Source organism: Hemicordylus capensis, chromosome 2 (genome assembly GCF_027244095.1).
Source record: "Hemicordylus capensis ecotype Gifberg chromosome 2, rHemCap1.1.pri, whole genome shotgun sequence".
NCBI lineage: Eukaryota > Metazoa > Chordata > Lepidosauria > Squamata > Cordylidae > Hemicordylus > Hemicordylus capensis.
The window spans coordinates 63,696,420-63,709,184 of record NC_069658.1 but is presented as its reverse complement, the minus strand read 5'-3'; the positions used below and the strand labels follow the sequence as shown (position 1 = coordinate 63,709,184).

General features: G+C 39.7%; 2 protein-coding genes across 5 annotated transcripts in view; one reads left to right on the top strand and one right to left on the bottom strand.

Annotated features, from left to right (window-relative positions):
• Window positions 1-12,587, bottom strand: part of RHOBTB3 (Rho related BTB domain containing 3) — a 65,012-nt gene extending 52,425 nt beyond the window's left edge. For all 4 annotated transcript variants that reach the window (XM_053292683.1, XM_053292681.1, XM_053292682.1 and 1 more), the window contains exons 1-3: window positions 12,456-12,587; window positions 12,026-12,251; window positions 3,370-3,562 (exon numbers count right to left, since the gene is read on the bottom strand). In XM_053292683.1, the coding sequence (XP_053148658.1) occupies window positions 3,370-3,562; window positions 12,026-12,251; window positions 12,456-12,457 (421 nt within the window). In that variant the 5' untranslated portion in view covers window positions 12,458-12,587. The remainder of the gene's footprint in view (window positions 1-3,369; window positions 3,563-12,025; window positions 12,252-12,455) is intronic.
• Window positions 12,501-12,765, top strand: part of SPATA9 (spermatogenesis associated 9) — a 70,960-nt gene continuing 70,695 nt past the window's right edge. The window contains exon 1 of the mRNA XM_053292677.1: window positions 12,501-12,636. The gene's annotated coding sequence lies outside the window, so the exon portion shown is untranslated. The remainder of the gene's footprint in view (window positions 12,637-12,765) is intronic.

Genomic DNA, 12,765 nt, shown 5'->3' with positions numbered 1-12,765 from the left:
GTCTCCAGGAGTCAACACCAACTTGACAGCACAATTTTACTTTATTAATGACTGACATGACGAGGAAAATTACTCTAAGCAGATCCATTCAAATTAAAAGGACATGTTAGGCATTGCCTAATGTGTCCTTTTAATTTCAGTGGGGCTACTTGGAGTAATTTTCCTCATGTCAGTCACTAATATTATATTATGCCATCAATGTATATGGCACTTCACAGAGTATAAACAAAAGACAACATCTTCCAAAGACAACTGAATATAATCTCTGATAAACTCTAGGCTATATCATACTGCATTTGAATCTCATAAGATACTATTTCAGGAAAAACGTCTGCCACCTATAGACAGGCTTTTCCAAAAAGCAGATTCATTAATCATGGACAATTGTCAAGCAAAGTAAGTTTCATTAACTCATACAATTTAGTATGCAGCACAAACAGGTAATGCTTTCTGTATTCAATCCTCCCTAGGTAATTTTCAGTATAAATCAGGTATTATTCTCAATCACAGTCCTTAAAATAAGTATGATATCAGTTTATATATGTTATCATGATCTTAAAATGTTTGGAACCATTATTAAATCTGACAAAAATTTGAATAAAGTGGAACAGACTACTTACTAATAATCGAATCCTAAGTCCTATTCACACATTATTTTCAATGGAAACACAATCTGTGTATAGTGTAAACATGTACAGATCTGTACACATGTACAGTTATTCATACATTATGTTCAAAATATGTATAGTAGTGCACTTCCTGTCTGTATGTACCCTGCATCTGAGGGGGCAATGTCCAAATTCACTTTTTAAATGAATGTGTGTGCATGTGTATACCTGCACTCATGTACAACGTGGTGTCTGAATAGGGTTATAGAAACAAAAAATGTTTTTATGCTTGCAGCAGGTTATTTTTATATATGATCTGAGTCGGATAAAATGTTTCCTTTTCCTTCACATAGTCATGCAGTAGAGCTGCATCAGAGTTCATAAGGATTTGAGCATTTCAAGTAGTCTCCCATATGGGGGCTCTAAAATAAAAAAATGATATGCAAAGAACAGGCAGGCCCACAATATAACAAAGTTTAAGAATTCATTACTAAGCAGCTGTATTATAGAAACTGTATTATATAATGTTTCTTAACATAGCAGCAACGGTTCAGCAATATAATGGACAAAAGCTTGGCAGCATATTAGCAGTTGCAGAACGTAGGCATTTTTTGGCAAATGCTTCTTACTTGAAATGGCATAGAGTACTGTGGTGCTGCTGCTTTTCCAAAACATATTAGCTTAAAAGATAACAAAAGTAGGGGCGGGGGACAGAAAGTAAAACGTGTGTGTGTGGGGGGGGGAGGAAACTATTTTCTTTCACCCTCATACATCTGTCAAACTTTACACAAATATGTTTAATTTATATTGTACATTTCTTCAAACAAGGGGTTCTTAGGTGGTCACTCACCCAGGCACTGACCAGACCTAGACTTGCTTAGCTTAGCAAGGAGGATATATCAGACTAAAACATTATTTTGTAAACCCAAAGTGCCCACCCACAAAGGAAGCTGCCCATTGTCCATACATAATACAGTGCTCTGGCCTTGCCTCCTTTTCATCCAGCCTTCTTTCAGACTGAAAGAATTAGATAAATCCATCAGCGCCAATGCAGAGATTTAGCAGAATTACCTGCTCACCTTATGGGCTACTTTGGCAATGGACAGTCAAAAGTCAACCTTTTTTTAGGTTTAAGAGTGAAGCATGTCTTTAATTTTGATTCAAGGAAAAAATGTCTGCCTCAGTTATCAGAAGTCTAGAAATCAATTATACAGTGAAAGTTATGATACTGGCCTTTGCTCATGTACAAGCTGAGGGTAGTGTTATTGACAAGGGAACATCACACACCATCACAGATAGTTACATAAATGAAATGTAAAAAATCATTGTTTTTCTGCCTAAGGGTATGTACACACAAAATGTCACAAGATCACATGAACTGTTTTGTCATTCAGAACAGAATTTTAAGCTAACAGTAATCCTGTTAAAGGGTAGGATGGGTTTAGAGATAATGATTTCCCCAAGGCTACCCACTGAGCTTCCAAGATTAGAAGGATTTAAACCTAGGTTTCAACATCTAGTTCCAATACTACCCATTGCACTGGAGAAAATTCAGAAATCCTTTAAAGCCCCTGTTATAGGAGACACTTTCTTTGTAAGTGGCTTCCACATGGCTGAGATAACATTTAAATAACCTAACCATGTGGGCTGGGTCTGATTACATGGATCTTGACCAAGGAACTGGCATCCTGCCAGGAGACAGGGGTGCTAATTTTATGGGAAAGACACATGCCATCAGTCCTTGCCTGTGTTACCCAAGCCACATAAGAGCCACCAACAGAAAGGCAGCTCTCATACAGCTAGAGTATTGTTTAAAGAGCAATATCAATTTGTGTGGACCCCCAACAGGCTGCACAGTTGACAAGCACCACTGGGCAATATAGCTTGTGTGGCTTCAGCTTCTGAATACAGCAGTGACTGAAGGACTTTTGCAAGCCTCTCTTGTGTTCCTGGTATAGTACAGCATCTATTCATGTCTTAAGAGAATGAAATGATTCAAAGTTGCTATTAAGATTCTGGTGCTGTTACACAGCATTGGTACTATGGAAACAGCAGACAAAAGTAACGTTAGCACTTTAACTACATTCTTTAAACTTCTCATCGGACAAATTATAATCTTGAATCACTTTTCTGTGTGTTTTGATAATATATAATATGCAACATTGTGTTATTATACTTAAATTGTGCTCATATCAGGGTTACTTTTTCTTCCCTCTTCAAATATATATATTTGGATATTACTACCAATTGATATTATTTCATGGAATTGAAATCTTCCTAGAAAAACATACACAAATTTCAAATGTAATTAAAATTACTTCAGTAGATTACATTATGTCAAATAGGCATGCTCTTTTTTTCTTGGTTAAGAAGCACATCCTTCCTTATTACACCTGCCTCCATGCTAACTGATATATGTCAAAAGCATTTTAATGCATAAGGAGCTGCAATTCTCAAACCAATTACACTGGCAAATCTGCACCTCCTGACTTAGCCTCAGTAAAAGTGCAAGCATACGTAAGTGCTTGGCCAAACATGATGTGAAACTGAAGTTCTGGAACAAGTTCCTTAACTGCAATGGATCTTTCCAACAGTAAACAATGTTTTCCCCAACATGAGTGATGCTTTTCTATCAACTCAGCAGGAGCCAATTTCATCGTGACTGGACTAGGAACATAATTTGTTTGCTTCATGATTTATCCAACACTTAGTTTCATATATTGATATTGCAGCTGTTTATAACATGAGCTCCAGCACATACCGTTTTGTCTTGCACCAACAGCAGAAATTATGACTGGAACTGAACAGTGGTTTAATGCTTTTTTTATCAGTGGTGCATAAATGTCCTTTACTTCTTGAAATGAAGACTTGTCATTTACAGAGTATTTAATCACAATGATATCTGCTTCTCCAATAAGGTTCCGAGACGTGTACCAGTCACTGTCAAAAATATCCTATACAAAACAAAAAGATGGGGCTAGATTCCATTTTCTATAGATAAAGAACAGACTGGAGCAACAGTCCTTTACATAAAACTAATACAAAAGTATTATTTTGGGTTCTGGTTTTATAATGAACCAAAAGGCTGCTAAAATCGAGAACAGTGAGTTTATGGTTACAGTTACTATATATTTTTCATTTTTATTTTATCACAATTTGCAGAGATGCTCAGAATTAACAAATACATTAGGATGCAATGTGCACTTTAAGCATAATCTCCTTCATCCTTGCAAAGACCCTGTCTGCAAGTAATCAATATTCCCATTTTACAGAGAAGGAACTGAGTTCATAACATACTAACTTGGCTCAGGCTGACTGGTAAGTTAACAGGTCGATAGCAATTTGAATCCAGATCTTCCAAGACCAATATTCTATAAGGTTTTGAGTACTACTGCCTGTTATGGTTACTGATGTATTACTTATAAGAATAATATATGCAGCAAAGTTATTTCTCATTCCTACTTAATTACTACTAGTAATTAATTAATTTTAGCTTGTCCCTATGTTTCTTTTTAGATTGTGAGCCCTTTGGGGACAGGGAGCCATTTTATTTATGTATTGCTTATATTTCTATGTAAACTGCTTTGAGAATTTTCATTGAAGAGCAGTATATAAATGTTCATAATAGAAGATTATGAGCCCATTGGGGACAAGGAGCCATTTAATTTAATTTAATTATATGCAAACCACTTTGGGAACTTTTGTTAAAAAGCAGTATATAAAAAGCAGTATTATGGCATTAAACCATAATTCAAATAAACTTTTCTTAATTTCTGGAGATCAGTAAATGATAGCAGTTGGAAGAATAGAAAAGTGTTCAAATCCTGATAAAGGAAACTTTTATTTATTTTTATTCTTAAACATAGGCCTCAGCTTTAAAAATAAATAAATCAAGAATAAATAGCTAACTAACCACAACATTCTAGATGAGCACTTGAAGTATTTTTCTCTGAGACAAACTAATATTCTAGCTTGTTCCTGCCTACACTTTCCAAGCAAACTCTAATCTACACTAGAGTACTCCAACACTCTCTTCCTCATTTTGATCTCAATTTTTATAATAAGGTTCTGAACACACAGCTTTCAAAAATAACCACCCTTTGCTTATTTTTACAAGCAGGAGGAACCCAAACTTTGATGCGTGTTTTATTTTGAAACATTCACTACTGAGAAATCAATGGCCAGTCCAAAACCCTTACTTCTTACAAAGGGAACAGATATTACCAGCTGATAAAAGGCTTTCATGTGATTATGAATTAATCTCCCTACTCTGCTGATAAACCAACATGCTCTCTGAAGAAAGCGCTCTCTGGGAGCACTCTTAGAAGCTCTTCTCACATTCAGTGAGAAGAGCTAGCAGGCTATCTGCACGGAAGGAGGGTTTTACTTGCCTTCCCCACAGACGTTCTTCCTTTGGTCCCTGGGTGGGCAGATTGCCTGCCCAGTGGCTCTCCTGCGGCTCACCTGGCAGCTCCCTTAGTTGGATGCAGGGAAGCGCCACTATATGCCCACCACGACTGCAAGCAGCTGCAGCAGACACACGGTCGGAAAAAAATGCAGTTAAGGGAGTGCTTGCTCCCTTAACCTCATTTAGCAAGGAGTCTTCATAGGCGGGTTTGCCGCCACGTGGCTACCGGGATCAAGCCTGATCCCGGTGGTTCACACAAGCGTGCAAAACCAGGCTGGGCTCCCTGAGCCCGTTTTTGCACGCTTGTGTGAATAATCTCTTAGTCAAATAATTTGATCCTGACATCGTGACTAATGAAGCACATGTCTGAGGGGATAGAGTGGGAGCCCTCACACAGCTCCCCCAGTCCCTGTGCACTCATGCTGTTGTGCAAGAGTACTAATATTTTCAAGTGCTGCCTGTGTTCCCGATGTGTTCTATATGAGTAGAAACACATTGCAGGGGTTCAAGCAACACTCTTACAGAGCGATTCCAGAGTGCAGGTAGTGCTCAGAAGTATTAGCGTTCCTGTGCAGCACAAGAGGACTAGAGTCGCACGAGGGCTACCACTGCATCCCCACACTAACATGTGTGCTTCATTAGGGTGTAAACCAGTATACTTACATCTGAGACATGGTGCAGAAAGCACAAGTTTCCTATTCAAACAATAAATAGCAGAAGTAGGTTGACTGCGATGGATTGCATGTTTGAGAGAGAAAACAAAGGGTCAACTGACTCAATAATGTTGTCAATCGACTCTGTACAATTTGATATGCAAACACATGTGTGTGTGCCCTCTGCAGGTTAAGGCTGCACATTCATTTTTGCTTAACCCACGTTACTTTTTAACACATTCCAATTACCCTTTTGTACACACAAGCAGAAAAGCTACAGTGAAAAATAGGGGTTTTTTTCCCCCCCAGACTCTCTATACACACTTTATGTACATAGTTTTAACCTTTTCTATATTTTTGAGCATCGGGAACTAATCTTCAGTACAGATTTCATGAATCTATATTTTTTTAAAAAATGATCTCATACATGTGTCCTGAGGCAAAAAAAAATTGTTATGTATAATTTCAAATTACTCTCTTGCTTAAATCAGCCAATTTGACAGAAACATTTACATGATAAAATGCATAGCAAAACAAAAAGTCAATGTTCCTTTGGGGACAAGCACATAGGGGACTTTTTCCTATCTAGTGCATCAGTTCCTGGAGAACGCAATTTTTCTGGAATTTGTTCATTATCGAATTATAAGATAAATGTTACATTGCCTCCTGAAACCACAGCAATTGACATAATGCAAATGATCGTGCTTGTTTTGTTGGATGACACTTGTGATATCACTCTGATGGGCCACACAAGTTCCCCCTCTCCCTACACACACCACTCTGAGTAGTTTAAAGCGTCCTGTTATTTCAGTGACCTTTTCCATTTTTGGTTCCACCAAGCTCCCTTCAGATACTGTGTACTTCTCCTCTCCAACACTTTCCAAATAACTTTTTTTTTAATGGCTATGCCCAGCAACAAGCTTACCCTATTCCTTCCATTACAGGGTGCCAATTCAGACATAATGGAGAACCATGGTTTATTTTGTCTAATTGTGGTTAATGTCTATGTCTGAATTGGTACCAGTCAACAAACTATAGGCAGCTTTACATGAAACACAGCAACTAAGGTTGCCACAACCCACCAGAGCCCTGGGAACACACATGCCCAACTTCCAGTGTCAGGAAGGGTTTGCCAATGTTGGGCATGATGTGCAAACCCACCCATGTCAGCATATTCTACCCTACTTTCAGTTCTGAACCCATCTTTAATCTACTTCAAACTTAGGTTAAAGATATTGGGTTCAAAACTGCAAACTGCAACCCAACCCTGTAGAAATCAGGCAGTCTCGACAGATAGATAGATAGATAGATAGATAGATAGATAGATAGATAGATAGATAGATAGAATAGACCAACACTGGCGGGTTCCACATGTTACACCCAATATTGGTTTACCCTAAATCCGGAAGTTACTTAGGTGTGCACTGGTGGGTTCCACGTATCACACCCAAAATTGGTCTATCCTTCCTAACTCCAGAAGTTGGATGTGCATGCGTTCCCAGGGCTCAGGCAGGTTGCAACAACCTTAGTTGTTGCATTACATGTGAAGAACCCTATGCTTTATTTCAGGCTGCAAACCAAGATCTGAACCCATGGTTTGAAGATAATTTGCAAACCACAGTTAGCACTATCTGTCCTTTTATGTTATGTCTGAATTCACAAACCACTGACAAATCACAGTTAGAGCTACTGCTTCACATCAATAAGCTACTGCACTATGACAACAGGACTGAATTTATGACCTTATGAAGCTGAGTCCTGAGCAGATGGAAAACAAACACAGGCAAACAGCTCTGAATCATAGAGCCGGGTCTCATGATCAGTTTCTGAGTGGGCTAAGCCCACTCTCCCCGCTCACGATCAGAGCGGGAGCCCTGGGTGGCCGGATCGGCCGTCCACACGATTGTCGGCGGAGGCTGGGGCGCTTTTTGCCTCCCCTCCAGGGGTCTACCCGTGAGTAACTGCAGCGTGGAGCCACACCACGGCAACTCACAATCGGGAAGCCTGGGTTTGCAGAGTGCTCGCTCTGCAAACCCGGGCTTAGAGAGGGCTACAAAAGCAGGCTAGCCGCTTGTAAGCCACCAGGCTCACCTGCGAGCCCAGTGGTTTACACGAGAAGGAAAAATTGGGCTAGGCTCTCCTAGCCCGATTTTTGCTGCTCGTGAGAATAGCCCCATAGTTTGCCTGCTGTACACCTGCAAGCTCAAACCAGGGTTTGGGTTCTTAACTATGGTTGAAACAAACCATAGTTTCACGTTATGTCTGAACCCAATGATGGTTAGAAATATAGTGCCACTAGCACTAGAAAGGGTGAGTGCTACTTCAACACTTAAAATGACAAGAACTTCTTAGGGAAAAGTCCAAAATTATTGCGCAAGCCATTAGATGCTTTCAGAGAACGAATTCCTATTAATTATCTTAGAAAGTTACATCTTGAATTACCAGAGACAACTCAAAAAAATGAACAGCACTCACCCATCTGGCGAACTCAAAAAATGAACAGCACTCACCCATCTGGCGAACTCAAAAAATGAACAGCACTCACCCACAAAAACCCTGTCAGTGACAATACAAGGCCTGAAAGGAAATGTGCTACTGGGGACATGCTATCGTCTTTCTGATCAAAGCGCTGACAATGACTGGGAGTTGCAGCAGGAAATCAGAGAGGCATCATGGAGAGGTAGGGCAGTAATAATAGGTGACTTCAATTACCCACACATAGACTGGATAAATCCACAGTCAAGTAATGACAAAGAAGTCAAATTTCTAGATACACTGAATGACTGTGCCCTAGATCAGTTGGTCTTGGGACCAACCAGAGAAAAGGTGACTTTGGACTTAATCCTGAGTGGCACCCAGGACCTGGTGCGGGATGTCATTGTCATGAACCCTTTAGGAAACAGTGACCATAGTGCAATCAAATTCAGCATACATGTGGAGAGAGAATCACCAAGGAAGTCTAACACAGACACTTTGAATTTCAGAAGAGGAAACTTCTCCAAAATGAGGAGTATGGTGAAAAGAAAGCAGAAAAGGAAAATCAGAAGCGTCACTTCACTCCAGAATGCATGGAGTTTACTCAAAACCACAATACTAGAAGCCCAGTTAGATTGTATACCTAAAAGGAGGAAAGGTATCACTAAGTCCAGGAGGATGCCAGCATGGCTAACGGGTACCGTCAAGGAAGCCATAAAAGGGAAGAAGACTTCCTTCCGAAATTGGAAGGCCTGTCCAAATGAAGAGAACAAAAAGGAACACAAACTCTGGCAAAAGAAATGCAAGGTGACAATAAGGGAGGCAAAAAGAGAGTTTGAGGAACATTTAGCTAAAAGCATCAAGGGGAATAACAAAAACTTCTTTAAATACATCAGATGTGGGAAACGTGCCAGGGAGGCGGTTGGACCATTAGACACTGAAGGAGTGAAAGGGATTATTAAGGAGGATAAGGAGGTTGCAGAGAAGATAAATGAGTTCTTTGCGTCCACCTTCACAGCAGAGGATACTGAGCATATACCTGTTCCTGAAAAAGGCTTTTCGGGGATGGGGGCTAAAGAACTGAGTCAGATAGAAGTGACAAGAGATAATGTTCTAAACTGTCTGGAAAAACTGAAAACTAAATCGCCAGGGCCAGATGACATCCATCCAAGAGTCCTCAAAGAACTCAAATGTGAAATTGCTGACCTCCTTCCTAAAATATATAACTTATCCCTGCAATCAGGCTCTGTACTGGATGGACTGGAAAGTAGCAAATGTAACACCAATTTTCAAAAAGGGATCCAAGGGCGATCCGGGAAATTACAGGCCAGTTAGCTTTTTTTTAAATTATTTATTTGTTTGTTTATTAAACTTCTATACCGCCCAGACTTTCATCTCTGGGCAGTTAATGTCTGTTCCAGGCAAATTGATGGAAAGCATCCTCAAGGATAAAACTGTAAAGCACATAGAACAGGCCCTACTGGGAGAGAATCTGCATAGCTTCTGCAAAGGTAAATCTTGCCTCGCAAACCTTTTGGAGTTCTTTGAGAGTGTCAACAAGTGTTTGGATCAAGGTGATCCAGTTGACATAGTATACCTGGACTTCCAAAAAGCTTTCAACAGAGTTCCTCATTAAAGACTCCTGAGAAAACTTAGCAGTCATGGGATAAGGGAACAAGTACATGCGTGGATTGCTAACTGGTTGAACGACAGGAAACAGAGAGTAGGTATAAATGGAGAGTTTTTACAATGGAGGGGAGTTAGAAGTGGGGTCCCCCAGGGACCTGTACCAGGACTGGTGCTTTTTAATTTATTCATAAATGATCTAGAAGTAGGGGTAAGCAGCGAGGTGACCAAATTTGCAGATGATACCAAACTCTTCCAGGTAGTGAAATCCAGAACGGATTGTGAGGAGCTCCAGAAGGATCTCTCCAAACAGGTGAGTGGGCGACAAAATGGCAAATGCGGTTCAGTGTTGGCAAGTGTAAAGTGATGCGCAATGAGACATAAAATCCCAACTTCAAGTATACATTGATGGGATCTGAGCTGTCGGTGACTGACCATGAGAGGGGTCTTGGGGTCATGTTGGACAGCTCGCTGAAAGTGTCGACTCAATGTGCGGCAGCTATGAAAAAGGCCAATTCCATGCTAGGGATCATTAGGAAGGGGATTGAAAATAAAACTGCTAATAGTATAATGCCCTTATACAAAACTATGGTGCGGCCACACCTGGAGTACTGCGTACAATTCTGGTCAACACATCTAAAAACGGACATTGTAGAACTGGGAAAAGTGCAGAAGAGGACAACAAAGATTATCAGGGGCCTAGAGCATCTTTCTTATGAGGCAATGCTACAACATCTGGGGCTATTTAGTTTAGAAAAAAGATGACTGCGGGGAGACATGATAGAGGTCTATAAAATCATGCATGTTGTGGAGAAAGTGGATAGAGGGAAATTCTTCTCCCTCTCATACAACACTAGAACCACGGGTCATCCCATGAAATTGATTGCCAGGAAATTTAGGACAAAAAACCCGAAGTACTTTTTCACACAACACTTAATCAACTTGTGGGATTCTCTGCCACAAGATGTGGTGACAGCCAGCAACCTGCATGGCTTTAAGAGGTGTCTGGATAACTTCATGGAGGAGAGGTCTATGAATGGCTACTAATCGGAGGGCTATAGGCCACCTCCAACCTCAAAGGCAGGATGCCTCTGAGTACCAGTTGCAGGAGAGTAACAGCAGGAGAGATAACATGCCCTCAAGTCCTGCCTGTAGGATTCCAGCAGCATCTGGTGGGCCACTGTGTGAAACAGGATGATGGACTAGATGGGCCTTGGGCAGCAGGCCTGTTCTTATGATATGACCAATGCCTGCAGTCTTTCAACATTTGTAAGTCTTGTATAGCACTGCAGTCTTCAACTTCCTGCAATCTGCAAACCCACTTGTAAATTTTTGATTTCATCTTTGTCTTTCTCTCTGATAACCCACCTTACTCCTTTTCTTAAACACACACACACAAAATGGTGGTAGTGCTGTTGGTGCAACTGACCTTATATTAGGATATAACCCAAGTGTGGGTCAGAGTCATTAACCATCAGCAGTTGAAGCATACTGCTATAGAAAATCTATAAATGGAAATGGTCCACATAAGGAATTAAAAAAAAAGTTCCCTTAAAAATGATGAATTTAAAATTAATGGAATTTACCAACAGAGTCATTTATCCAACCCGATATAATTTCCCCAAGTCTCAGCAGTGTAACACCTAGACAGATAGGTAGGTAGATAGATAGTTCCTGTTAAATGACTCTGTTACTAAACTCCAGGAACACCACTAAGAGCAATTTTGGTTCATTACCAACCAATTAGAAAAAATAACAAACAATAATTAACAAATAAACTTTCTCATCAACCAACTGTCAATCATATTCAAAGCTGAAACCCACATTTAAAAAAATTATGTAACTTCACATTGTCAAACCATGTTATTCAGCTTCAGGTAATTTTTTTTTTTTTTATGGATCTGCAGTCCCCAAAATATATATTTTTTTAATTCTGTGAGGAACAAAAGATGATGCTCTGGCTTTTTCCCAACTTTTCAAGATTCTCCAAGTGACTATCAATTTGATCTATGTGGTAGATCAACAATCTACCACATCAAATCAAAAATTTTCATTTTTCATGTATCTTTTTCTACTTATTCTTTATTTGAATAAAACTTATACTAAATTAGGAGGTGATCAGACTAAGGCTACAGTCCTAAGCATACTTACTAAAAGTACGTCCCATGGAACTCATTACAACTTACATATGTATTCATATATCTGAACAAATAAGTTTAAGATTACCCTGTTAGTTTCTTGCTACAGTCTCTTACCCAGAGAGGACAGTCATGTACCACCAATCTGACATTTCCAAACACGTAGGCTTGATATTTAGTGAAAGCAGGATTTCTAAGATAGTTGGCAGAGTTCAACAATAAACTGCTGTCAATCTCTGAAACCAGAGCACTTCTCCCAAGATAGGTCCAAATCAGACTCCTTTGCTGATCATCGTCAGAAAATCCTCCTCTTTCATTTCCAAAGGCTACAATGTGGACAGACCTATAATTATATATATATAGATATATTAATCTGCTGGTATAAAAAACTATATTATGACAAAATCAGATAATTTGGGAAGGGAAGAACAGAGAAAGCAAATTATATTTTCAGATCAGAACACACACATATTGCTACTTCATCTTCAAAGGATCCCCCCCCCCGCCCGACACAAAACACCCAAGAAATAAATAATGAGCCACATACATGTTCTTAAATCCAAAAGAACTTGAACAAGGTGGGGTGGGGTCTTGAAAAAGCTGCTTGCATTATAAATCCAAAGTCTGTTGGATTCATTCTTCCTCCATTTCCTGAGGCTGTTTCATTCTCTCCTGTCGCATACTGAGTGGCTCTGGAGTGCCTCCACCAACATTAAGTGATCCAGTCTCTGTAAAGAGAAGTTAAAACGAGGTTAGTCAAAATGAGGTTAATTCTGTGACAATAGCTTGCTGCTGTTGCTGCTTCTGCTGAAGGTGAAATCAACACATAAACTCAGCAAGCTACCAGTTTCAAGCTC